At 40.1% G+C, this 27,552-nt stretch overlaps 1 protein-coding gene across 6 annotated transcripts in view; it reads right to left on the reverse strand.

Annotated features, from left to right (window-relative positions):
- The window catches only part of wnk1b (WNK lysine deficient protein kinase 1b), a 90,347-nt gene that overhangs the window by 37,238 nt on the left and 25,557 nt on the right, over positions 1 to 27,552 (reverse strand). For all 6 annotated transcript variants that reach the window (XM_087177042.1, XM_087177045.1, XM_087177043.1 and 3 more), the window contains exons 3-9: positions 13,447 to 13,619; positions 8,331 to 8,551; positions 7,199 to 7,356; positions 2,159 to 2,247; positions 1,186 to 1,325; positions 767 to 846; positions 350 to 613 (exon numbers count right to left, since the gene is read on the reverse strand). In XM_087177042.1, coding sequence (XP_087033168.1) covers positions 350 to 613; positions 767 to 846; positions 1,186 to 1,325; positions 2,159 to 2,247; positions 7,199 to 7,356; positions 8,331 to 8,551; positions 13,447 to 13,619 — 1,125 coding nt within the window. The remainder of the gene's footprint in view (positions 1 to 349; positions 614 to 766; positions 847 to 1,185; positions 1,326 to 2,158; positions 2,248 to 7,198; positions 7,357 to 8,330; positions 8,552 to 13,446; positions 13,620 to 27,552) is intronic.

Below are 27,552 nucleotides of genomic sequence, written 5' to 3' on the forward strand. Positions count from 1 at the left end.
AACACACACAAGCTAAGGTTAAACTAAAGGAAGCAAAACAGAAAAAAACTCAATTTTTTTTACATTACACATATTACATGCTCCCAATGTACACAAGTCAACATTCAAATATAGAATATCACAGCTAGAATAAGGACTATGCGAGTGCCCGGGGAAAATGGCACTAAATTTGATCTTGTGATAAATGCGTAGGGCTAAATCATTTGTTGTCGTTGTTTTCTTACAAACTTAACAAACTTTGAAAAAACATCCTTACTAACTCCTGATCAGTCTGTTTTTCCAACATCAAATCAATCTCACAAAAGGTAAAATATACGAACAAACTGACTTCCAAACAAATTCTACAAACCTGTGTGTGTGAAGTTTTGAGTGTTTCTTGTTGCTGTTGATGCTGTTGATGTTGTTGTTGTTGTTGTTGTTGCTGTTGTTGTTGTTGTTGCTGTTGTTGTTGTTGTTGCAGCTGTTGTAGCTGTTCTGCCTCCAGTTTTCTCTTCTCCTGTTCCTCTCGTACCAGCTGCCTCTGTTCTCTCTTCCTTCGGATCAGAGACACACGGTCCTTGATAGCCTTGGCCATGGTCTTATGGTCACCCTCAGCAACGTATCCAGACTCAACCTGAGGGGACAGATACTCTCATTAGCAAACATCTATCTCTTCTTACCATACAGTTCTTTCTATCCAATATCCTTGCCTTCAGTCTATTCTCTTTTGATTACTTCCCTCCCACCATTCATCCCTCCATTGAATTCTCTCCTCCTTCACACTTACCATTTCCTGGGCCACATCTTCAGGGACGTCCTTGTTCAGGTCAAAAGAGAACTCGATGGCTTCGTTGTCTTTGTATTTGCCTAAAAACAAATAATGAATAGGTTGCTGGTCCGGCAGCTGGCTGTCTGTTACTAATAAAATCTATAGTGTAAACATAATTTTATTAAACAAAATAAGTGCTTTGATTTTTCAATAGTTAAATTGTGATTTTTCAACAGCTAAAAAAAGGTGATACACATTAATATTTGCTAAATCAGGACAAAAGAGTTTAAGTATGTGTTTATTAGGTGTTTTACAATGGCACTGACTTTGGCCAAGACTTTAGGAATGACAAAAGATATTCCTATTAAAATGTCTTTCATATATATTTATATATATATAAGACTTTAATCAGATGGTGAAATAAAATAATTCTTTGCCTTTGAGCTTCTTGACGTCTTCTATCCTGAGCCAAAGTTTAATGGCGATCATTTCCCCATCATCCTCCTCTGCCAGTTCAACCCTGACCCCTGTGTCCTCCTGGAAGAATGCATGGTTCAACAGGATCTTTATGGCATACCTACAGGAACAAGAGCGAAAAAGACATCGATTTAGGACAGAGGATAAATGTGGGAAAGAGCCATGGATGGAGACTGAAAGATAAGAAGACTGCAAATGCCTTGTGAGCCAATGTCCAACTTATAAGCTAACAGGAGAGACATGGTGTTTCATTAATCTGCTGGGAATCAAAACATGTTGACAACATTTAGCCCAAAGACAGCCTTCCACATATATTTTACATTGTGTCATTTAGTTTGTGGGCTGTGAGCTGCTAATGGCTCTTGTAGAAAAAAAACCCCTAAGAAATCCTAAAACTGAACACCAATGTTGCTGGTGACAGACAATGAATCAGATGACTGTTCTTTACAAAAAGACCAGGGTAACTGGATTTGTACAATAAGTAAAAAGAAGATAAAAGGAGAGAGAGTGCAAGAGAGGGAGAAGGTTTAGCTTTGGTCAAGTTTCTAAAGAAGTAGACGAGAGGCTATGGTGAATATTTTTGGCAGAGCTACGGCATGTGGAGAGAGAACAGAGCACTTTTTATTTCTGACCAAGAAGCTGTGAGTTAGAACAGGATTTAGAGAAAAGAGGATTTTACTGTTCAGTCTTTCTAGTGTACAATATAATTCAATCATAAAACTCATTTGAATTCTACCATCAAACATTCCTGGGTGTAGTGATGGTAGCATGATCCACGTCATTTTATTTTTAGAGACATAATGCAGATATTCTGTGTGAATCCAAAAATATGATGAAAGCCTACAGGACCTCCAGAAATACAAATCCAAAAGAAATCGCTATATGTCAACAGATCCAGATTTGGCGTTGCCAGTTTGTGTTTGTGTGACTCACCTCTCATCCTTGTTTGTTCTTATGCAACCCTCTATAATTTCCTTCACCTCAGGAATGGCTACCTTGTCAAAACTGCCAGGCTTCACTCCCTGCAAAATCACACAAAGAGAAAAGCACAGTGAAGGCAAGGAAGTTTTTAGAGAAAGACAAGGAGACTAACAGAAGGGAAGACAAACTTGCTGGAGTTTGGAAAGAACTAAAACACAGATTTGCTCTTTGTCACTTGTACACAGGAGAGATTTAACCTAGCCTGCCATCTCTGAACACACACAAAAATACTGTACATACATGTGCTGTAATTCATTCTCTGAAGCCCTGAAGGTCATTTTGTTCCAGAATTTACAATGGATTTGTTGTTTTTGTTTTTGTCTCTGTATCTAATGCAGAATAAAATTATGCACAAGAAAATATTACTTTCCAATATAGGAACATAAAAAACAGGACAAATAAAATACAGGAATGAATTAACAAATGAAACTAAAGATGGATGCCAATTTCTTATTATATACTGCAACATTTACTGTTGTTAATTCAATTAAACTGTAGTAAATCTGTGAAATACACATTGTAATCCAAATTAACAAGTCATACTAATAGAATATATTGCTGTAACAGGGTTGTATAAAGTTTAACTTTGTAGGCCTGTCCAGTGATAGTTTTGTCCAGGGTTAATTCCCACATAAATGCAAATGCATGACTTCTCAGGAATAAATAATTAAACACAACCTTTCAGAGCCATTGAAGAATACTAAAATACATTTTGAAGAATAACACTAATAAAAAGCCATCAGCCAGAACCCACTCTGTCTTTTTTAGTAAAGGCACTAAAAACAGGTAAAAGACAAAATATAAAACAGCCTGTTAGCATGACGCAGCACAGTGCGATGCAGGGTTTAAGTGCTGACTGATGCTATGAGAAATGAGGTTACTTTCAAGTGCCAAAAAAGTGTATGACTGTGGCCAAGGAACCTCTACAGGCACATTAAATTATGGGTCCACCATTCAGAAGCCTCCCACTGAACAGAAGTTCAACTACACAGCTCACCACAAGGCATCTTAACAACCAGCACATTTGTTCAAACACTGTTAATGGAGGAACAAAATAGAGACTGAGGCAAAGAGGAACAAGTAGGGGTCGGAACCTAAAATCTGAATAAAGAAAGAGGGGCAAGTGACAATAAAATACTCCAGGAAACATTCATTCAATCTGTCAAACACCTGCATGGACATATAAAATGTCAATAAACTTTCTGGTCCATCATCACTTTCTGAGCTGATAGAGCTCTCCTGAAATGTAGGTGAAATAATCACTCCAACACACAAAAATTTAACTCAAATGAAAACTTTTTAACTTTTTCTAACAGATATATCAAGTATAAATGCACAAACTAACTCATAAAATATGATTGCAGATCAAAAGCAATGAAAAGCAGGAAAAGAAAAGAGCAACCAAAAGTAAAAGAGACAACACAGTAACTATAACTAAATGACTTGTTGGCTGGGTCACTATAAAATGGCTAAATGATAGTTTGGTGGAATGATAGATGATCAAATAAAGGGCAAAAACTTACCAAGGAAGTACTCAGACAAGTGGATTGGAGAGTTGTTTGACTGACAGATGTCTTTGAAAAAAGTTTTTAGTCTAAAGTCACTGCTTGCCAGACAGATGGACTGACTGTTTATCTCAACCTGTTTGTGCCAGCAAATGACCACCTCCCTCTGCTCTTTCCTCCAGCCTCGTCCCTTCCTCCTTTACTTTCTTGGCCTGTTTCTCTCCTGCAACCCCCCCCCCCAGTTCACCATTACATAAGAACCCCCATCTCTCTCTCTCTCTCTCTCTCTCTCTCTCTCTCTCTCTCCCTCTCTCTCTCTCTCTCTCTCTCCCTCTCTCTCTCCCTCTCTCCCTCTCCCTCCCTCTCTCCCTCCCTCACACACACTTAGATTCCCGGACCAAACAACATTAGGACTGATGGAGGAAGTAATGGTATTAAGTCTGACAGAAGAAGGGAGGATGAGGGAGAGGGACAGAGAGAGAGAGAGAGAGAGAGAGAGAGAGAGAGAGAGAGAAAGAGAGAGAAAGAGTTAGAGAAAGCTAGACTTTAGTTTAACAAGGTTGACTGGAGGTAAGGAATGTTCCCGAAGGAGAGGGACCATGAAGCACGTCAACAACATTGTATGTCAAGGTATTAGAGGATGAGCCTTAAAGAATATCTACACAATCCTGGCTCTCTCAGCCTTTCAGTCATACAGGATAATACAAAGGACCTCAGATCCTATAAGAATTATACAAAAAAGTGAAATATTTCAATGAAAATATAAACTATATATGCAGTTAAAATGTTTATTGAAGTGCATTTTCACTTTGTTGCACACGCTAGGCCAATTCCCAAACTGTTTAGCTTGTGACGCCATTAAAATGATAAATTAATTAAAAATTACCCACTAATTCACATGAATATAATTTTGTGTAGCATAAATATTTTCCGCTTGCCTTTCCCGTTAATCGACAACGCCTCAGTAATTTTATCCTGTGACCCCTTAAGGAGCCCCGACCACCAGTCAACTGACAGATCAAGCAGCCAATTCAGATTCAGTTGGTGACAACGTGAGAGTCTGAAATTTTTTTTACTGCAAAAGTTCCTAAAATAATTTGAATGGAACAACAGATCCTGTGAGCTGAGAAGACGGAAACATGCCAAATTACCAGGTAACTGTTTCATAACTGCTCGATAACTCATTTACAATAAACTGGTGTTGAAACTTGAAGGGTTAACTGAGGAGAGACAGAGGGAGCAATGAACGGTGGAAAGCTGGAAGCACGGATTAGGCAGCAAAATTAAAGGAAGCAGGTGACTAGGGCATCCTGGGGTTGTCACAAGTTTGTGCATGTGTATGCATGTGTGTGTGTGTGTGTGTGTGTGCGCGTGTGTGTGTGTGTGTGTGTGTGTGTGTGTGTGTGTGTGTGTGTGTGTTGTCTGTGACAATAACGATTACAGACAACTGAAGTTAGCTGTTTGACTAAAGATTTTGCTGAATGAATACAACAACAATCTGGGCAAAAATGCTCTGTACTTCCAGTAGATGAGATTACTACTATTAAGTTGTCACTCAAACACATCACACACAGAGTTGTGAACCCAGAGGCTGAGGTCACTAAGATAATCAAATATGGTTTAATTAAATTGGGAAAGAAATTTCATTTTTTTGTGTGAGTGAGAGGAAGGAATATGGAAGGAGAGGGGAGGACCTGACAGACACACAGATTTAAATATACTATCTGAATTTATTCTGTCCATAAAGCTTTGTAAATTGAATTGAGAGATCCAGAGACAGGCAGACAGATGGTATGGATTGACACTGAGTTCCATTACTGAATACTGAAGCACTGGAACATTAAAGCATATGGAGTGACCACAAGAATTTAAATAACCATACTTCAAATATAACATTTATCAAGACTAATCACTACAGCCCTTGTCTGATTATCATTGTCTAAAATAATGTCAGTGAAGTAGAGGTAGGGTCATGTCTGGAACAGATTAATTAACACTGTACTCAGCACAGTATTCATTTCTGGTATACAAATTAAAAGGAAAAATTCCAGTGCTGCCAGCGTGTGTCTTAAGTTACCATTAAATTTGAATGTTAAGACTCGACTACCAGAGGTAACAGCAGCGCTTGCTTTAGCTGAAGGGGATGTTGCACTCATCTGTAAGCTATAAATAGCACTGCATTTCTGTTGTTTAGGAGACTGGTGTTAATCCTTCCTCTGTTTGGAATGAGTGCTATTGCAAAAATTGCATTTAACCGACCGAGTAAGTAAAAAGTGCCCACGCGTTTCTTGAGCATCTTTTCTCTTTTGCACTGTTTCAGTAACATAAAAATGATTTGGTGTTTCAAATAAAGCTTACCGAGCTGAAATAAGAGATGTGATAGGAGAGAGAGAGAAAAGAGAGAAAAGAGGAACAACAGAAGGGTAGACAGAGAAAAGAGAGAGAGATTTCTAGTAAATTCCAATGGTCCATTAACCATCACTGTCAGCCTCCACAGAGCTGAACTCAGTCCCCTGAGGAAAGGAGGGAGACAGCTTGCATCTGTGTGTGTGTGTGTGTTGGGTGATGACCTCAGCAGCACTTAATTTAAAAAAAGCCCATGATTGCATCTGTTGTCCTCTCTGTCTGTTTTTTTGTCTTATTTTTTATTTTTTTACTCTCAGTGTTTCCAGCCAACTGTCATCTAAATTTCAGCTCAGTCTGGAAATGTTACAAAAACTAAAGGGGAATTAGGAGCATATCAGTCAGATGGGTTGACGCAAGAGGCTTTTTGTCTGTCAATAAAGAGATCCACCAGAAAAATTGAGATTTGCTGATATAGTTTGTGAGCGGTTGTGCTGGAGAGGCCTTTTGGAGCCTTTCTGAACATTGACAAGAAAGAAATTTGATTTCATTTTTTGTTTTCGTGCAAGATATTTCTTTGGCTGAAAATGTGATTTTTCTTTTTACCCTGCAGTTGTTTTGAACTCAGTGAGAACAATATCTTTGGCCAATGAATGTGGCCAACGAGTGTTTTGCCCAAGACCAAAAAAAAAAAAAAACTGCTTTACATTAAATTTGGCCTGACATGACAAGGTTTTCTCAGTACTGCTCTCTAGTGGTGGAGAAAAAAATGCAGTCAAAGATTTGTTCTTCTAGTGCGTCTGTTATTTTTTTTTTATTTTGCAAAGTAGAGGTGGGGAGGGCTAGAGAACAAGAGAGAGACTAATCAGTGCAAAAACACTGTCATATGACTGAATCTCCTGCAGCTCATGCCAAACTTATTAATATAGTCAGTAAACAAGTGTGGGGAGGGAGTGGCAGAGAGAGCCGGGTGGAGGAGGATGTAGATTAGATACAAAAAAGACAAACGTGGCTTTTAGATACACCACATGAATGTCAAAACTTGGCGTGTCCACAGTATCAGCGTGCAGAACAGAGGCATTCCAAAGAAAAATCATTTCACTCTTTCTGTCATACAGGCACTGCACAGGTGAGTCAGACTTACACTAGTAACCCGCCTGTAGATCTGGGCAGCATTTTGACATTCAGAGTAGGGGTACTCTGAGGTAGCCATCTCCAGCATACACATCCCGAAGGCATAGACGTCTACAGATTCATCATATTTCTCTTCATACATCTCTGGAGCCATAAACTCTGGGGTACCTGATGAAAAGGAGAGGAGAGGAAAAACAATGATATTTCGCATTCTACTGATAACTTTGATCACTCAGTCACCATACTGCACATCTAAGGTCCTGTAATTAGGAATTTCTTTATTTTATTTTTCCCTCTAAGAAACACAAACTATAGATCATCATTGCTATGGAGAGAGTTAAATGAAGTGTTAAATTGGCTGTTTTAAGTGTTTCCACATGTGGGAATGTCTCTACAACTTGCAGTAACATAGATAGAATATAATCTGTCCTGAATAAAAACAAATATTTGTATACTTGTTTAGATTCTGATGGTTCCATTACATGTATTTTCTTGCTAACCAGCCATACGGCACAATACTTCCACACCATGAGATTTAAGTAAACAAGCTACAAACACACCATATAGGTACTACATAGTAGCCTAGTAATGTTTGTTGAGTGTGGATGTCTTCATACTTGAGGTTTACCTAATTACTACAAAGCAGCTGTGAGATTTACTAAGCATCTCATTCTTGCCCAAAGTGCATGAGAGTATGTGCATTCATGTACTGTGTGTGAAGAAAATGTGTGAACCAGAATACCAGAATACCTGTGGTCAACTGGAATACTGAAAGGCAGCCAAGTTATTACATGGAGCAGAACAGACACTTTCACTTGTGTATCATATGCAGGGTGTGTGTGTGTGTGTGTGTGTGTGTGTGTGTGTGTGTGTGTGGCGTATCTTTGGTGTGTGTGGCGTATCTTTGGTGTGTGTGTATGTAGCCGTCACATCTCCAGACAGCTTAATCCTTTCTTACCAGCAGACTAACTGGTGTGTGTTACAAATACCTGCATGCTTTAACAACCAAACCTTTAGAAGCAGCAAAGTTAATCTACAGTAGGTGTGTGGGGTGTGTACAGAACCTAAAACTTTACATCTGGTATGTCTGCATGCAAGAGGTTAGGAATTTGTGTTTTCACTGGGCACATGCGTCTTCTTACCTATGACACTCTTGGCAAAGGAGGCCCTCTTTAATGTGGCTAACCCCAGGTCCCCTATCTTCACGGAGCCCGTGGGCCCCGTGATAAAGATGTTGTCGCATTTCAGGTCTCTGTGGATGATGGGTGGAGCTCGGGTGTGCAGGAAGTGAAGGCCTTTGAGGATCTGTCTGCACCACGAACGCAGAACTTTAATTTTCATCACCTTGAAACGCTTCAGGTAGCTGCAGGACAAAGACATCAGACAGAGGAGAGCATGTCACTCAACAAAAACTTAGAGAGAGCGGCAGTTCCAACCCTGTAACGGCCAATCAACAGCTGTGTGTTCTGTTCAAGTGGCCTCTGTCCTGACATAATAACTGTCTTCTTTGAGAGATGCTCCAAACAAGCAGACCAGCAAATATTATAAAAGGTGTAACATCATTGAATTGAGTTTTAGCTTTACTGTGATGACAGTTTAAACTGTTTGAATTCTACGGTAATTTTATTGCAGGACACTGAAATCCCACCAGAGCAAGACATCCGGCGGCAGACCATAGTCAGATAAGATATAGACGCAGTGGAAACATGGATATATCATAAATTCTCACAAAGACATGAATCTACACAAAAAAGACAGTCAGTCATTGACAGACATTCTGGTGTCTGTGTGGTAAATAATTTAGATGCATTTTATTTATCTAAAAGAGACATCTATTTTAATCTGGACATAAATACCACCTGAAAACATCAAGAGTGACACAGACTTAATACATGAACCGGCATTTAACTATTTTAACCATGTCTTTTAGTCACTATTTTTACATTACATAAAGCAAATTATAACCTTTTCAAGCTCATGTACATGTCACATTTTTAGCTTTTGATCTCCTAATGAACATCATCAAAGATTTTTTAATGTGGTGTCAAAGTGGGACACATAACAGTGCAAATGTCCATTCATCTTTTGGTAAACATTAGTTGCATACCTTTTTTTTCTTTACATTATTACTTATTTTATTTTATTTTTGACTAATTCTCTAGAGGTTTAGGGGTTAGAATTTCTAAATAGTTGTCTATTGTCTTTACACATTTATTTTTTTTATATTATACTCTTTAGTGCAATCCAAGTAGAGTGCCAAACAGACACAGTGAGATGTGGTAAGTAAGGTGTGCTCCTCATCATCTTTTTGATTTGCTTAACTCTGCAGGTCCGTGTAAGTTACACTGCATCAGACTGGCAAGAGCAATTTGATTTGAGTTAATTGTTGTTATTCAGTAAAGCACTTTGGTTCCTAGAGCTCAAAATACTCTTGTCCTTGTTCTATTTACTGCATTTAATTCTATCACCAAGCTTTAAACTTAGCTTGGACTGAATCTGCCCAGGGTCTTGCTACCAGAGTAGACTGTGTTCATTTAATCAGATGCTGTACCTCATCATTCTAAGGTACTACAGTATACTTATACTCCATTTAATTTTACTGGGAAATACTACAGTTCTTACAACAATACAATTAATAACAGCCATACTTAGATGTGACTTTGAAGATAATTTCTTTTCACTCAAGCCATATGATCAATTTATAAAATATGATGAAGTAATGCATATGATGCTTCCACAACCATCATTAGCCCAATGCCCACGGAAAGCCTTGAGAGGTGATTTCTCATTGGATGCCGCAGCAGCATCAAACGCACCCTCAGATACAGAGGAGACTAAATGCAAGTCAGGCGGCATCTCTGCTGACTGGAGGGATCTAAATAAACAATGTGAATTGTGTCCTCTCTTCTGCTCTAGGATGAAGTAGCTATACAGGATTATCAGTCATGCTACATAGTCTCCACCAGGTACAGTTAAAAAGGTGATATAGCTAGGTGTTGCCATATATAATTTGAATGCAGCAGTGCCCTGCATTGTTAATACTAGTAGAGCATACCAAGAAATTTGTTCTCCTATTGTTCAGTTCCAAAATAAGAGAAGACGGAAACCTAACGCACAGCAATTAAATATTCATAACAATAAAACTCCTTCATTTTTTCACTTCCTCAATTATACAGTGAAGTGTCTCCTCTGACTTTCAATGATGAGTTTGTTTCTTATATAGGCCACCATTTCTCTCCGTCTTAAAAAAGTTATACGGAGGAATTTATAACAGCAAAATATCTGGACAGATTCACATATTTTCACAAGGAGTTTGCCTTCAGGGCATGGAACAAGTTAACAGACAGAAAATAATCTTTTGGGCAATTTTTTTTAGAAAAATCCACATCTGCAAAACTTGAGTGTTTACACTAAAACCTTTTTACAGCTATCCCTCTTCCTCACACCCAGCCCCAATTCCATCACACTGCATTTCTCGCATTTATTTCTTCTTCTCACATACCCCTTAAGAAACAGAACACTCTTCTTCCTCCTTCTGTACCTTCCTCCCCTTTACCTACCCGTACTCTTCTACCTCGCCTCTCTCCTCTGCGTTCTGTCTCCCACTCTCTGAAGTCAGAACAGTGCTGACAGACAAGTTAAACCCTGTGGCATGCGATGTTTGAGTGACACTGCACAAAACATCTACACACAATCACTCGACTGTGCTCTTTTCAACACACATACCTTAATACATAGATATGGATTTGCACTTTGAGAATGTATATGTATGCAGATATACATGTATGCAGTACGTGAACAGTACATAGACGCATGAGCGGATGAGCATTCATACACACAGAAGCATGAACACACAGACATACAAATGCCACAGCAGCAGTACACACACACACACACACACACACACACACACACACACACACACACACACACACACACACACACACCTTTCTGCCTCTTTCTCTGTTTCACACACACAAACACACACCCAAGGACACACACAGATAAGGGGTCTCTAATACTTTGAACCCACGCTGGCCAGTATTTCCATCCTCACCATCTCCCTCCTTCCCTATCAGTCCTCCCTCTTGTCATCTCTCATACTTTTTCCACCACTTCACTGCACAAGGGATCCGCTCCTTTCTGAGTCTTCATCTGGCTGATGGCCAAATCGCTCTGCAGCCTTGAATCTGTTCATATATGTACATGCATGCACCAAACAAACTTACATACATTTATTTTGTTGAGGTGAAAGCGTTAACAGAAAGTTATCTTGTCTGTCAAAAACAACTGAAACTGGCTTTAAAAGTGAATAATTGCTGGTTTTCTTAGTCTTCTATGATTTTAAATTGAATAGTTTTGGGTTACAGACTGCTGGTTGGACAAAACAGCACATTATAAGACACTATCTTAGGCCCCTGGAACCGTTTATGTTATTTTATATACATTTTTATGGATTTTATAGACCAAATTCTCCCTTGAGCTATTGAGCAATACAATGAATCCATTCATTTTTGATTTATCATCCAAATAATATTCAAACGTTGTCACACTTGCAGTCCAGGAGCACTTGTCTGGCTTTCCTTTAGCTTTTGGATTCTTTGTCTGCTTATTTTCATCTGAATATTAAATTCTATCATGTTAAAAAAAAAAAACCTGTCTAAACTAAAACTAAATCCTATGCTCAATTTTAAATTGTTAAAACGAAAATGTTTGAGATTGCAGTAGTGTGCTGGAAAAGGTTTGTTAACCTCACTTCATTTTACTCTTCAACTTGCTGGATAGATATTTGTTTGAGAGCGTCTGCACAGTTTCTCCATTTCTTAACAAATTCATGAAGCTTTTTCACTCTTCCACTGGAGGGAGCTACTGTCCTTGGTAGTACTGTGCTGCTGGATTAATTCTCTCAGTCTGCGGTCACAGGTAGTTCATTAGTTTGTCAGGCACTCTGCCTGGCTGCCTTTAAACTGGATCTCTAGTTATCTATTTGTCTATGTGTGTATCTATCTGTCTCTGCCTTTTCCTGTCTCCCTCTTTCTGCCTCTCTGATTGCAACTAACTGTAAATATGAGTCCGGTCATCCCTCCACACATGCCTCATTTGGTTCCTCCCTCTGTCTGTTTCTCTGTCAGGAATGAGAGGAATCTGCAGCAGAAGCAGCAGCTGGCAGGTGGGCCAGTGTCCCACGATGCACTGCATGGGGCACGCCGTGTGCCACTCGCCCCACATTTAAGCTTTTATTGTTTCAGGAGCTCAACAATCACTTTCGCATTCACAGTCGCACATCTATTCTCTACAGCAGAGAGACTGGCATGCGGTCATGGCATGGACAATGACCGTCACAGACACATTAATTCTCCACAGTGAGTTCAGCAGAGGGGGGCAAAGTGATGAGAGAGACTGACAGACGCCCCTGTTATTGACATGCAAACCACAGATGTACAGTTTGTAACACACATAGAGAGGAGTCTACCCATGATTCCTGAGCTTTACCAACTTATTCTCTGTATTTGACGCTGAGATCAAATGAAAATATACTAAACACTGGGAGGTGAACTGATGCTACAGTACAGAGTGATTGTGCAGTGACATCATTTCACTCTAAAGTCACGTAGACAGGCACTCAGTCCATAAATACTGTACAGAACACACATAGACACATACGGTAATAAGTCATGCAAGACTAGATGACCCACTAACAGCTGCACTTGGCACAGACATCATGCTGGGATGTGGTGCTCATGTCACTGCTCTGAAAGACCATTTGAAGACAGAGAAGAGAGTGCAGGCCTATGTGTTTAATTTTTACATTTTTAAATAAAAAAACTTCAGGTGAGTCATCATCTGTAATGACAGTGCTCTTCAAAAGCAAAGGAAGAAATAGGTGATGTGTAATTGACTGTGTGTGTGCTGTGCTCAAACACCAACAACACCGCAGATGTGGTCAGATAATTGTTTTGTTTTCAAGTTGAGCTTGAACAGCTCTTTTTTCTTGAATCAGTTGAAAGCATCATTATTAGCCAGATCCTGTTATTGTGCTAATTTTGTCAATTGTTCGCAGCATCTTTTGTTTGCAGTGACACCTTCCAGTCACATCCTGTATAGCGTTCTGTTTATTCATCTCATCTGTGTGGTCATACTATGTAATTATATCCAGTAGCTGAAGTAAAAGTGGTAGAAACTAAGGAAAAGACACCACACTTTGTTTGCTACATTTCTTCCCCCTCGGAAAATTCATGTCATCTCTAATGTACTCACGTTTTGAGCGTGCCAGATGTCATGAGCTCAGTGACCAGAACAATACATTTCTTTCCTTTGCATGGTCCCTCCCACGAGTCGTAGAAGCGTACAATGTTAGGATGCTGGAGACCCTTTAACATCCCGGCCTCTTCTTTGAAGCGCTGTCGCTCAGACTTGGACAGCTTACGATCCTAGACACAGGACAGAGGGAGAAAATTAGTCATACATCCACAACACTAAGGAAATGTTGCTCATCTGAAAACTGGATGGAAGAAGTATTTACCCAAACGAAACATGTTGTGTTAATAGTAGAACATGATTACAGTGAGTGTGATTATAATCAAGTCAAGCAGGAAGAGGTTTTGAGGGGCGGAGAGGAAAGCTAATTAAGGAGAGAAAAACGACGTAATACAGAGGGAGAGAGGAGGAGAGGAGAGATAATAAATGCCAACAAAACATGAGTCTGACTGTGGTTTGACAACAGGATACAAAACATCTCTTATATCTATCACTGATGCAGCATCTAAACATGCCATTGAAATACAAATTCAGGTGAAATGTGAAACCAGGTACCAGGTGTCAGAAAATGTTGCCATATTACATTAAAACACAGCTCTAGAGAAGGATTTGGATAGGGATGAAACGATAGACTGTCTTTTCATCTTAACTCAAAGCAGCCACAAACATCCATTACCGTGAGTCTCAGGCTGTATTTTCAGCTGTCCTCTTTTTATCTGCACAGTACCTGCTTCATTTTGTTGAGGCCCTTGGTGACAAACACGTGTACAAGGCGGACTCATAAATGTGAAGCAAAATTAGTTAAACTACTAGTGGAACAAAAGTTGATCTGATGATTATTTTTTGATTAATCGATTAATAGTTGGGACTATAAAATGTCCCACAAAACAATCAATCATAGTCTTATCAGCTATGATGCCTCCAGCTGCTTCTGCCCACTTGCGAGTGAAAACTTTAACCAGGATTGATAAATTGCTATCGGTTCAGATGCCACCTCCCTCCATATGAGCAAGGACACGATCCCTCGCCAGCCCTCACCACCACTGTTCAGTGGAACACACACATCAAAACCTGAGATACTGGCTCCAACTACTTGTGTCCATATATTTGTTGCTTTAAATTTCACACCAAACTTTAACTGAGTCTTTATTAGTGGTGGTCGTGGGCACCCAGTGGGAGCTCGACCAAAACAGGCAAAGACAAGAAAGTTACGGTCTACATTCTTCCATCCTGTGCAAGAATAACTTCGTAGAGAAGTCTGCCACATCTACTCACACATACAGTTTAACGGGCATTCCAGCTCTGCCACTGATACGTCAATAAACACCAATGCAAAGGGCAGTGTGGGCAGGCTGGATCTTGTAAAGAAGTGTTGGTGTGTGCATGTGTGCGCATTTTTACATTAACGCCTGCATTCATTTATGTCTAGCTTGTATTGTGTGTTCGTTTTCACATCTAATAATTCATTATTATTATATTGTGGGTTTTACTTTTTTGCTTTTAGTAAACAATTACCTCTGTTGGAGTTTAAAGGAATATATTCTATGGCAATTTATGAAAATTTGTGTGTGTATGAGCTTATTGGCTTTTGTCTGTATGTGTTTGCACATTGATGTTTCTAGTTTCTTCATCAGCTCTGTATCTAACAGTAGCTGACACATCCAGCACGTCAGTGGACCAAAAATAAACGAAATCAGAGCTGCCTGACAACGATAAAATAAGAGGACAAAACCTCAATACTCCGCCAAAATATGGTCACGACTTCCTCTGTGAATGTAAATTAATAAATTGTTCATGCCAAATACAAAGTCTTCACAGCTAGCCTGCAGTTACAAGTAGGGTGAACGAGACATGAAAAAAACAACAGATTAAAACAAATATGGAGGAGATGTTCCAATTAACCTGGAACAAACAGAAATTTGTGCTTTGAGATGAAAATCATGACACACATCCAGAACGTTTCATAATGTCTATGACCCTTTTAGAGGATGAAATTACAGGCAAGTGAACAGACGGCCTGGTCTGCAGACAAACACAGACAGAGCAGCAGCACCGACACAAAGGTTAAGTGTGTAGGTGACAAAATAAGTGAAACAGAGTGATCATGGAGCATGAAGAAATTTTGGTTGCATTTAACAAAGCAACAGTGTTTTTAAGGTGATGCAAGATCAGACGTTGAGAGGTTAGACACCTACTCCAGCAACATTATCAGGATTATCACCATGGCAACCAGTTTTAAAAAGAGGTCCAATGAAGAGCACTTCGGCTCCAATTCAACTGTGTCATTGTTTCATTCAATAAATAAACAATATTCTAACATATTTCAAGTGTACAGATAAATTGTTGTGAATCCCTGCCATCCCTTTTTATAGCATTGTAGTGTTTCATTTGAATATGAATTACACTAAAAAAAAACCCACACAAATGCATCCAGTGCATTAGTGCAAACCATCCGAGGAAGAAAATGGTCGCCATCAATCGTTCAACTGGTTTAAAGCTACACTCCCTGAATTTGTAACCCACCCACCGTACCAACAGACAACAACTCAGCACTGAAGACTGCCTGGTCGCAGTGAGAGAGTCTCTTGAAATGTTATAAAGCTATTAGAAAACCTTGTGAGCTGCTTCAGAGATTAGGACAATCTCTGAGGTGATGATCTCATATTGTCATATTGTATAACCTGGGGCCTCATCTATATCATATGACTTACACAGAAAGAGAGAGAGAGAGAGAGAGAGAGAGACAGAGAGAGAGAGAGGGAGAGAGTGAAAGCTTCAGCATGTTTCTGAGTGCATTAATGTGCGTAGAGTGTGTTCATAGAGTGTGTGTGTGTGTGTGTGTGTGTGTTTTTAGGGCCCGTAACAGCTTATCCCTTTATCCTACAGCAACCCTTTCACTGATGATGGCCCATTAGCGACCGACACACAGAAACATCCACATGTGCTATGCGCTCACTAACCCTTACTCCTATTCTCCCTCACTGCTCTTCTTTTCCCTGTTATGATCACGTGCCCCGGTGGTCACATGACAATAGTCTTAGGTCACCTGACTGACTGGAAGCCAACATTCCATTTCCCAGCAGCACTTAGAAAAGACCCTGACCACCCATATCACTGTTAGACACCTCCCTCAGGACACTAGAAGATTACTTCTTCCCCCCTGTCTTGCTCTCTTACTGAGTGTGTTTGGGCTTGTGTGTGCGTGTGTGTGTGTCCACAGACATGAGCAGACAGTAAGTCTAGGGGGGCTTCCTAATCCATTATTAATGTTTCCTTCTTTATTCCTGAGTATAAGTGGGTACACATCTCTCTCACACACAGTGTATGCTCTTCATCAAATACAGTAAACGTAGATCTGGTAGACGTGTATCTAAAAAATGCAACTGTTGTGAGCATGTGGGTATTTAAGGCATTAATTTGATCCAAGTCTTCTTGTTGAGTGGTTGTTTTCTTTCTCTCTTTATCCCTTCTTTTCTGCTCCAAGCTTCAAAACATCATGAGACTTGAATTTGTCAGACTCAGAAATACCCTCTCATTCTCCATCCAAGCCCCTCTCTCTCTCTCCCTCTCTCTCTCTCTCATACACACAGGCTCACACCTCAGTAAGACGAGCCTATTCACTCAAATCTGCAGCTCCTTATCTGACACTCACACACACTTCTTTTCGACATAAGGACTTCTCACACTCTAAGCCCTGCATTGCTTACTCACTATCTCCCTTGCACCTATCCGAGGACTTGAAAGCAGCCACCTATACATCCATGTGTAAGTGACAGTCAGTTCTAAGTCTGTCTGCCCTATTTCTGCACATCCACACACCCACATGCAGACAGGCAGCCAGACAGGCGGGCAGAAACAGAACTGGCAGTGTTAAAGCATTATGCAGCTTCCTGCAGAGAGGCTGAAAGCTGAAACCCTCTGATCAGCTCATCTAGTCTGGACAGCCCACTGTGCTTTAACACTCTGTGATCATCTGCTCTGGTCTGCTGCACCCCAGAGAGTGAGCGGCACTCCCAGCACCAGATGGATGGAGGTCGCAACAGAAGACAACACCACGAGTGCCAGAAAATTCAGACAGTAAACACACTGACATGGTCTAGTTCCTGGGTACCAAACTCACAGGATGTTGTCCACAGTGCCTAATCTCTCCTGGGGACAGTGGAAGTCTAAATATAGGATAAATAATTGCATATGATCCGTTTCTCAGGCTTTCCATAACATGAAACCTAATTTCTTTAGAGAAGGGAGAAAAAAACCCATGATTGAAGGAAGGGAAAGAAACCGTCTGACTCACTGGTGGGTGAATTCACAAAATCATCAGAAACCTTTACTGTGTCAACAGGAAGTAAGTTTTAGATTCAAGCAAGTCCTGTTACCTGGGACTGAGAGAGTCCCGATCCTACCAGACAAGTGTTTATTAGGGTTGAATAGTGAGAACTGAGATCTGGGTATTTCCTAGGAATTCTCCTCAAAACCTGTTCCTGTTTCTCAGGAAAACACCTGCAGGATGACAGGACTGTCAGCATGCACATGCTTGTGTTGTGTGTATTCAAAAACTGAGTAACATCCTACCTACTGAAACAGACGCCTTTGCCTGCTTCTCTGTAGCTGTCATAGATATGGTCGGACCTACAGTAATATAACTGGATCAACTTTTATATCTGCAGCAGTTTCTCCCCACAACCTTTAATCCCACAATGGCAGCTGTGTGGTGAAATATTTTTTGATTAAATGAACAAAATTAAAAGTCATTAAACATAACCATGCACACAGAGGTCAAAGAGGGACTTCATCAGATATACAGTCCTGCACTCCAAAATAAGAACAGTAGGGCTGATTGCAGAGCAGCAATCAACAGATGAAGCATTGAGTACAGAAAATCAGAGGATCAGATTATTCTGTATGGTTGGCGTTGTGTTTTCTACATCAAACATAGTGCTCTATTTAGAAAATTGTCATTCTCCTAAAAAATTATTACCACATAATCTAACAATTATAAACTAATTACTTGAAATTAAAGACATAATTGTGCACAGCGATGTTAAACGGCTGATTACTACGGACTTCAGTGATACCATTCACCCTGTGCGCCTCAGGGCAATATGTCAAATATTACAGTGTGCAACATGCATGCATGTGACCTCAATGAAAACCAAGTTAAGAAAACTGTGTGCAGACCATCCTCAAGTAGCAAAGTATGCTTTGGGTCAAAGATGCTGATGAAAATCATTTCTTGGAGCCTGTTTATGAAAAGCTTTTATTGCTGAAAGCATTTAGAGATGATTTAGTTTAAAACCACATGTTGAAAACACACAGACTCTGCCAAGGTCTGCAGCTGCACCCTAAAATAAACGTTGTACATGAAGAATACAATTAGGAGTATGAGAGGGAGAGTAGTAGTAGGACTAGCTGCAGAAGATTTGAGAATTACTGCACGGCAAACAAAAGTGCAGTTTTATTTCCTGAAACGAATCATGACCTTGTAGCTTTGCCTTAAAATCATTATTCCAACACACAGCAGAACAACTGGCAGCATCACGTAACCCTTTTTGGGAGCCCAATTGAACTATAAACTTTTCATCCCAGTTTCTCCAGAATGTGTTGTTGACCTAATTTGATTTTCCTCTGATCAACCTTCGAGTCCTGACCCACATTTCCAAGAATGTTGATTTGTAATAGAGAGAAAAAAATCAGGACCTGCAAATCTTTATTACATTAAGCCTTTCGTTTCAGTGAGTGAGCTGATTTGTTTCTATATACAGTAAAGACCCACAGTGGTGGTAGATAGGGGCTCATGGTAGGGTTGAGTGAGTGTGTGTGTTTGTGTGTGTGCGCAAGTGCAATTGCATGAAAAAAAAAGCCCTGGTGTGCTCCATTAGTATGTAGCCAAAGTGTCTCTCAGACCCCCCACACTCTGGAAACACTCTCCTGCAAAGAACCACAAACCCCCTGCAGCGCGCACACACACACACACACACATCTAATAAACATGTACACAAAAAGACACGCATATGTACTTGTTTCACTTACACACACAAACCAGAAAATTTCCAAGACCTCTACCACAGCTTGTTATGGTTAGACAGCATATATATATATATATGAGAAAGAGAGATAGAGATAGAGATAGAGATAGAGATAGAGAGAGAGAGAGAGAGAGAGAGAGAGAGAGAGAGAGAGAGAGAGAGAGAGAGAGAGAGCATCTGTTATGAATAAGGATGATTGAAAGGTGAATGAATAAGTTCCAGTAATGGGAGACAAAGCGATAGAGACTGATCTCATCATTTAAACAGGGAAACAAATGGCAACACCAAGATGAGAGTCCACTCCTTTTTCTTTTTGCCCTCTCCTTCTTTCTACTCTGTCTGACTGCCTCACTCCGCCTTTGTTTCTCCATCACCACCCACCCTCCCTCCTTCTTCCCTCCTTTTTAGGTGGTTTTTGGTTTCCCATCAGTCACCACTCTACATATTGCAGTAACCAGGGCCATGTGTGTGCACATGTGTGTGAGCTGTAGTTTGACCTAGTTGTGGCTGAAAATCAATCGTATCTGCAGGAAATGTGGTGAGATCCAAACATTATGGTTTTCCTTCTTTGTTCTTTGGAAATATGGTGATTGTTGATGTGTTAATTGTGTGATTTAACATGTTCTGGTTTTCTTTTTGTGAACAGTGAAAGGAACTGTGTGTTCCACAAAGTATGATCAGGTATCTTCTATAGGAGGGACATACTGATCGCTTCTTTGTAGTTTGTCTGTAAAAAAATCACACAAACAAACCCATTCATCAGGATGGGTTCAATAACAAGCCTTGTGTGTGTGTGTGTGTGTGCACACATGCTGTGAACTCTTGTGTTAACAATAGGTGCCAGCTCTGCCTGCCACTCACTGTGCACCCTATTGTCTCATCTCTCTGCGCTTGTGTCTTCACACACACACACACACACACACACACACACACACACACACACACACACACACACACACACACACACAGCATCCCCGTCGACCACCAACAGATGCACCATGTGCCAGTGCAGCCATCACCCTCTGCTCTGCTGGTCACGCCTCATCTCCCCTCCGCTTCCCCGTCTCCTCACCGCTCCTCTCTCCTCCTCCTTTTCTTTCTTTCTTTCTTTCTTTCTTTCTTTCTTTCTTTCTTTCTTTCTTTCTTTCTTTCTCACTCCTCTCCTCTCGTGTCCTATCCTTTACTCACTTCTTTCCTCTTTTCCATTCATGGGATGGCCCCAAAATACAAACAGGTTGCATTTAAAAAATGGCCTCCCTCCCACATCACACCCCACAGTTCAGCCACTTGATCCAGTCATCTTGATCCAAGGGTAATGAGAGGAAATCTGAGGATAATGAGTGGAACTTCTGGTGTAAAGTTGTTCCCTTCTAAAGTATAATCCTTAACAGAACAGCACACCGTGCACAAAGAATCACATTACACCTGGAATAACCCCAAATTTGGAGCTAATGAGAAAAATATGGTGACACACCAGGCTTTCCGAAGTTCAGAGACAGCTGAAGAAAAAACTTTAACATTTATATCACCTTATAAAACTCAGAGCTGTTAGGATTCAGTGCTTTGGTTAAAACATATCTACGAACCTCTGACCTTTAAGATACTGAACATTTTATCTTATTCTTAAAACAATAATCTAATACCAATGTAATACCCAAATCCTGAATCAGCTGAGAAAATCTGTGCCAATATCCAGGGCTCTAATAAAGCTCTATTCATTCATTGATTGTGGTTTTGATTGAAATGATTAGCAACAAACAATGGCCTCCTTTGTCACTCATACAGGAAACAAAGATCCAATTAAATCACGTGAAGAAAATAGGAATCCAAGGTTTTATACAGTTTTGCATCAGAGGGCTTTTTATTTCTTGCGTCAGCTTCATTATTACATTAATATAACCGGAAGATTATCAGGGGTAATCTTAAACCGAAGGTTTGGAGGAGTCTGAAATCAGAGTTCAGGGGATTCGTTGTGATGACATGAGATATTTATAAGTAGTTAACAGTTATAATCTGTTTATGTAGGACAGAAATAGACACAAAGTTTTTGTATATGTGAGAAAAAGGGAGAATGGAGGCACAGGATATCGCTAAAATTAAAAAAAGAAAAAACTTCTTATTCCTCATCCCTAGAAAAAATATTAAGTAAAGTTTGTTTTCTTAAAACATTGATACTAAAAAAACAAGTAAATGTAAAACTGCTTCATGTAAATTTTTGCTTGTCTTGTTTGATTGATTTGGCAGTAAAATGCTCTTTGAACTATCACAAAGATTAATTTGAAACATGAGACATTCGGACCTAATGACTGTCATATATCAGCAATCCTGTCTGCCTTGAAGGGACCAAAAGCTCTTTGAACTTGTAAGGATTTGACCCTTTTTTCAGAGAAGGCCACACCGTGCTGCTACAACGTGTAAGTCATGTGTTTGAGTTAATATGTGTAAAGCAGTAATGCTTCTGTGTGCAAGAGTATATGTGAGCTTCAGACTTTTTAAGTGTATACATGTTTTTCCTATGACTGTGTGTGTGTGTGTGTGTGTGTGTGTGTGTGTGTGTGTGTGTGTGTGTGTGTGTGTGTGTGTGTGTATCTTTGATGCAAAAGGTTGCAGCCTTAATATAGCGTACGTCCACCTGCCTCTCTATTAACACTTCATAAACAAACAGATCCTGGAGATACTGATATGTGACGGGCATGATCCATTCTCCATGTGTCTGAATGAGTAACATGTCTAATGAGAGACTACTGAGCAAGTCTTTATGGTCTGAAGCAAAAAGAAACATCCCATATGCTGTAGGAGGATCATGGATAAAATCCCTGCTAAAGCCAACTAAAATACCAACAGATACTACTGGCAGGGGCTCATTACCAAGAAACACTGTGCGTGTTGCTATGTGGTGTGTGTTTCTGTGTACTTATGAGCAAGTCCCCCTGGATTCCACAGGGTGTAAATGACGTCTTATAGCGAGGTCCTGACACTGTTACAGTAACTGATGATCTAACAGAGGGATAGGGCCAAGGCTAGAGAGAGGACGAGGGCTGTCCCAGATAAAACGATTACATAATCTGGGAGGACTATCCCTTTACACTCCATTAAATGTAGGCCTCCACTATTAACGCCCAATCTGAACTTTAGCACTTCTCAGGATTCATTTTAAAGAGCAACAACAGCTATAGGCAGCCAATCACGTAGCAGCAACTCTGTGTGTCTGATGTAGTGCTGCAAACAACATGGATGCTGTAATGAAGCACAGAAGTTACACTGACAGTGTGGGAAAAGCTTCAACATGATTTTTATGACAGTGCTCTGTCCACTCATCTTTTCTCCTGTTAGAAAGCTGATAGCAGGAAGTTAATAAAGCCATAATAGGCATTTCAACCACTTGTCTATGAAGCAATGATTTGATGACTGTGTCCCCATTTTTTTGGGATCTTGTCTGCATATGAACAAGCTTCAAACTATTTTATTAAAATTAAAATATGCACTCAACATGTACATGTTACAATACACAAAATACCAATAGGTGGCAATTATTGTAGACATAACTTTGTTCATACTTAAAAAACGTAATTTTGTGCAACTTTTATTTTGATCGATGATCATGGAGACAAGAAAGGTCGCCAGTCTAAATTGTCTCAATCAATTTTTTACCCAGTAACATGCATCATTTGTAGTTTTAACATAGAACTGAGATTTTTAGGTCACAGACAGAGGAGAGAAGTAAGCAATTAAGACAGTGGTTTGAATATCTGAAGCCCTAAATATTTATGCTTTGTCAGCCTCAAAACCACATTAGTGACAGTAACCAACTGTGTGTTTACATGTACACAGTGTAGCTTTGGCACAAACAAATACTGACTCTAAGAATACTACACACTATGTCAGTGATGCATGTCAGTGTTCGTGTGCTCATGCTTGTGCTGTGGTCTCGTTTCTAACTCCTCCCCCGAGGTTGTCAACAGATTCAACAGCAACCATGAAGACACAGACATGGATGCGCATGCACAAATGTATGAAAATGAATACACAAACTCTGCAGACCAACATGCACATGCGCGTAAATACACAAAGACACACCTCACATCTATACAACAAGCATAAAAGGGGGATTAGTTTATGTCAAGAGAAAAGGAGAGTGGAGAGAGGGAGCGAGACAGAGGGACAGCTAGAAATGAGTGGAAAAGGAGGTGAATTGAAAGAGAGGGTGAAAAACAAAAGTCAAAACATCAAACTTCAAAACATCAAAATCACGAAGCGTTTTTCCTCCCTCTTTTTCCCCCTCATAACTCCATGCCCCCTTCTGTCTTCCAGTCTATGTCCCTACCCTTTTCCCTTCCCTCTCAGTGGCCTATATTTCTTCTGCAGCTGGTTAGTTGAGACAAGGGAGAGGAACTGATTTAGGCTCCAGCTCTGACAGGGTAACCAGAGAAGTTAAACAGATACAGGCTACCAACAGAGCCGCACACCAGAGACCGAAGTAATCTGTGACACACAACTGGATGGGCTCCAGAAACATCCAGCAGCCAAACGGACATGTGTGTGTGTGTGTGTTGGTGTGCATTTATGCCGTGTGCATGTTTGTGTGTGTTTCTCTGTGGGTCTGTCTGTGGTTTTGTTACATGCAGGTTTTGGGGTTAATTTGTTCCAGATGAGAGCCCATTACTGCCAAAGCGCACACTGTTACAAGACATTAGCCTAGTTTTTCTTGTACTTTTCTCCATCGCGCTCTCTCAGACACACATGCGCACACATTTGATTTGAAGCAGACATGTTAAACTGAGAAATGTTAGAAATCATCTCTAACATTACAAATGGTGGTATGGGTATACTCCAATATGCACACAAGCAGAAAAGAGCATAGAGAAATGGATGACAGAATGATTTCGCTTTCCTCTTAACACGACACAATAAATGTACAAATAATTATGTAGCATATACAGATGCAGACACTGAGCACACACGTGACCGACAAAACGAGGGTGGGAAGTGAGGAGGAGGGGTGAGAGCAAAAGTGAGGACGGAAGTGAGGTTAGACGAAGAGGAAATGGGCATATTTGTCCTCTGAAGTCTTTCCTGTTAGGATGTCACACAATGCAGAAATGTTCCATACAGCAATTACTCTTTCTCACCCCAACAGGCAAAGCAATACTCATTTGAATAATGACATTTCACAGCAAACTAGACAAGATAACAGTTTTGTTGACAGCTAAAGTTCAACTGTGCAAGCTACAGCAGATTTAGATGGAGACAGGGAGGAGAAAAGAGGAGAGGAGAAAAGACAAGGGAGGCAGAAATGGAGGTCAGATTATATGACACAATGATGCAATAACTGTGAGAACATCATGTACACAAACACACACACACACATACACACCGTGTAGGGTTACTGCAGAGGTGCCTGTGTGTCTCAGTATACCCTCACTGAGAGACAGATGTCAATGTCACAAGGTCTGAGTCAGACTAACGCTTACATCAACTAAACACACACTGCCTTTGTCAAGAAAAATCACTACATCACAAGCACATTGCACAGACCAAGAGATATCTGCGTTTCCCGTACATAGGCTTACTTGGGAAGCCCGCCCAGGAGCATGCACTGCAGTAACTGAGTGGAAACTACAGGCTTCTGTGCGCAGCAAGTTAGCTGGCATCTACCAATAGCTTATATGTGAGGCGTTTAGGGGTCATCTGTAAATTGTAGCTGAAGAAAATAACCTTGGTTACACTCTAAACTGCATGAGTCTCTGCAAGCACCACCAACACAAGTAAATTCTCAACCAGTGTTTGAGACACTGGAGATGGTGCTGCTGCTGGATGAAAAGCCAGTCACCCCAGTTTAGATTTTCTTTTGCTGGATTGAAATTTTATCCAAAACCTTGGAAAGGTGTTCTGTGAATGAATAAGTAAGAGAAGAGGGGAGCAAATGGTGTAGTAGAGACAGGAAATGAGTGAAGTGAGGTTCAAGACCAGCAGGAGGAGAGGATGAAAGTGAGGGAAATGGGGAAATATGTTAGGAAAGTATAAATAGGAGGGAGGAGGACAGATGGGAGTATAGCAGAAGAAGAGATGAGGAGAGGAAGATGAGAGGAACATAGGAGGGTGACAGATGTTAATGGCTGATCAGAAGTAGGGATAGGGGAGGTAAGAGAGGACATGTTGGAAGATGTGATTTGAGGAGGAGAGGACTGGAGATGGGGGGGTGGGGGCTTATGTGAGAGGAGGTGGGAGGGAAGAAAGCACAGATAATGAACTGTCAATTGACACAAAAGCAGAATTATATAACTTTGTAATGAGTCTCATTCTCAGGAAAGATAAGTGTAATAATGACAATGAGGCCTCACTGATGAGACTACTACACTAATTCACACACAATGTAACAACCTTTTCCCGAGCAAGCTATTATACCCTGATAACCACGGGCCCAGATTAAAACTTTTAACAAAGACACTTTCATAAAGGAAGAAGTTAAAAAGTTTATTCATAAAGTGATGGCCAAAATCACTCGTTTAAAACATGAAAGGCACAAAATTAACTTCTTTTTTTAAGTTACAAAGGTTTGTCCTCATTATAGGACTCCTGGTTTCCTCCACCAGGCCTCCAGACCCACTCCCCTCAAACAGTCATCTGCTTTTTTAAGTAGCCTAGATTTAAGAATTAAGTGAAGTTTGTGAATTCACTGAGCTCATCTTAGAATTTGTTCTTTATTCATGTTGCATATTGTTTTGAGACACACAGTATCCAGGAGTGGACATGTAAACACACATAACATTTCACCTTCTGACTACAGGCTTCAAAGTTACCTTAATGCAAACTGTTCTAACCACTTTTTTCAATCGGGTTCACCAGAGTTCAAACTGTGACCAATTTTGGACTCAAAACTTAAGAAACAAGTGCCTTTGTTATTTCACCTGCCTCTGCTTTGGTGTAATGGTTGGCAGACTTTCTTATAAGGAGAGAAGCAAGATAATTACAATAATGTACAGCTCTGTCGCCTCTGAAAGGAAACACTATAATTAATCGCAAAGTACATCTGGCTACAATTAGCTTTACAAAGACTACTACAATAGCCAGGCTTTGTCCACACACACAGACACACACATCTTTAAGGATCCATGTGCACACACACTTGCAAAAAATCCACACACTGTACAAAACACACAAAGGCAAAAGTGCACACACACACATTAACTGTAACAAAAACTTTCATTGTGCCTACACCCTATTTTACACCTGAATGTGGTTCAGTATAAAAGATGTCCAACTTTCTGTCTTTGGAACAATGGCAACAATGAGCAATGATCATGCCGTTTCCAAACCCAGGTCGACACAATTACTGCCTAAAATATCCATACAATGAAGTATAAGATGGGTCAGGCCAAAGAGACACTGAATAAGACACTGGTGCTTTTCTTTTCTCTTGTCAGATTCCTCAAAGTACAGTAGCAACTGCCTGAGGGTAAGATGAGTAGGGCTGTGAATGTTGCTGGTTTGAATTTCTAGTAGATGAGGTCAGTACAAATCTTAGCAATGACTGTAGACAATGATTGTTGAAACAGGAGAAAAACTGTTATTAAGTTACATAAGTATTTTTTAAAAATCAGAGACAGATCCCAGTAGGTCTGCACCTAACAAATATTTCATTATCATTGAGTCTGCCGATTTTTTTCTCAATTAATCATTTGGTCAATAAAATGTCAGAATATAGCAAAGAAATTTCCATCACAATTTCCCAGAGCCAAACATGCCAATAAAATGAAATAACATGACAATTAATCAATTATCAAAGTAGCATTAAAATTTATTTTTTGATAACTGACTGATTGTTTCACATCTAGATCCAACATCTGATATCCATTGGTGTTTGGAGGTGTGTGTCTGATTCCAAAACACTACTGTGACAACAAGTGCAAAAGGAGCGGATTGTTTTCCCTGTGACAGATAATCAACACATAAAATACATGACATAGGTCAAAATGTTCCAGACGTATATATATAAATACACACACACACACACACACACACACGGATGGCAAAAGAAAAGAAGAAAAATCTGGATAACTTGTCCAGCAAGAGAGGGGGG

This window comes from Seriola lalandi, unplaced genomic scaffold, assembly GCF_002814215.2.
Source record: "Seriola lalandi dorsalis isolate HSWRI2012SDOR001 ecotype SW California unplaced genomic scaffold, Sedor1 jcf7180002054579, whole genome shotgun sequence".
NCBI lineage: Eukaryota > Metazoa > Chordata > Actinopteri > Carangiformes > Carangidae > Seriola > Seriola lalandi.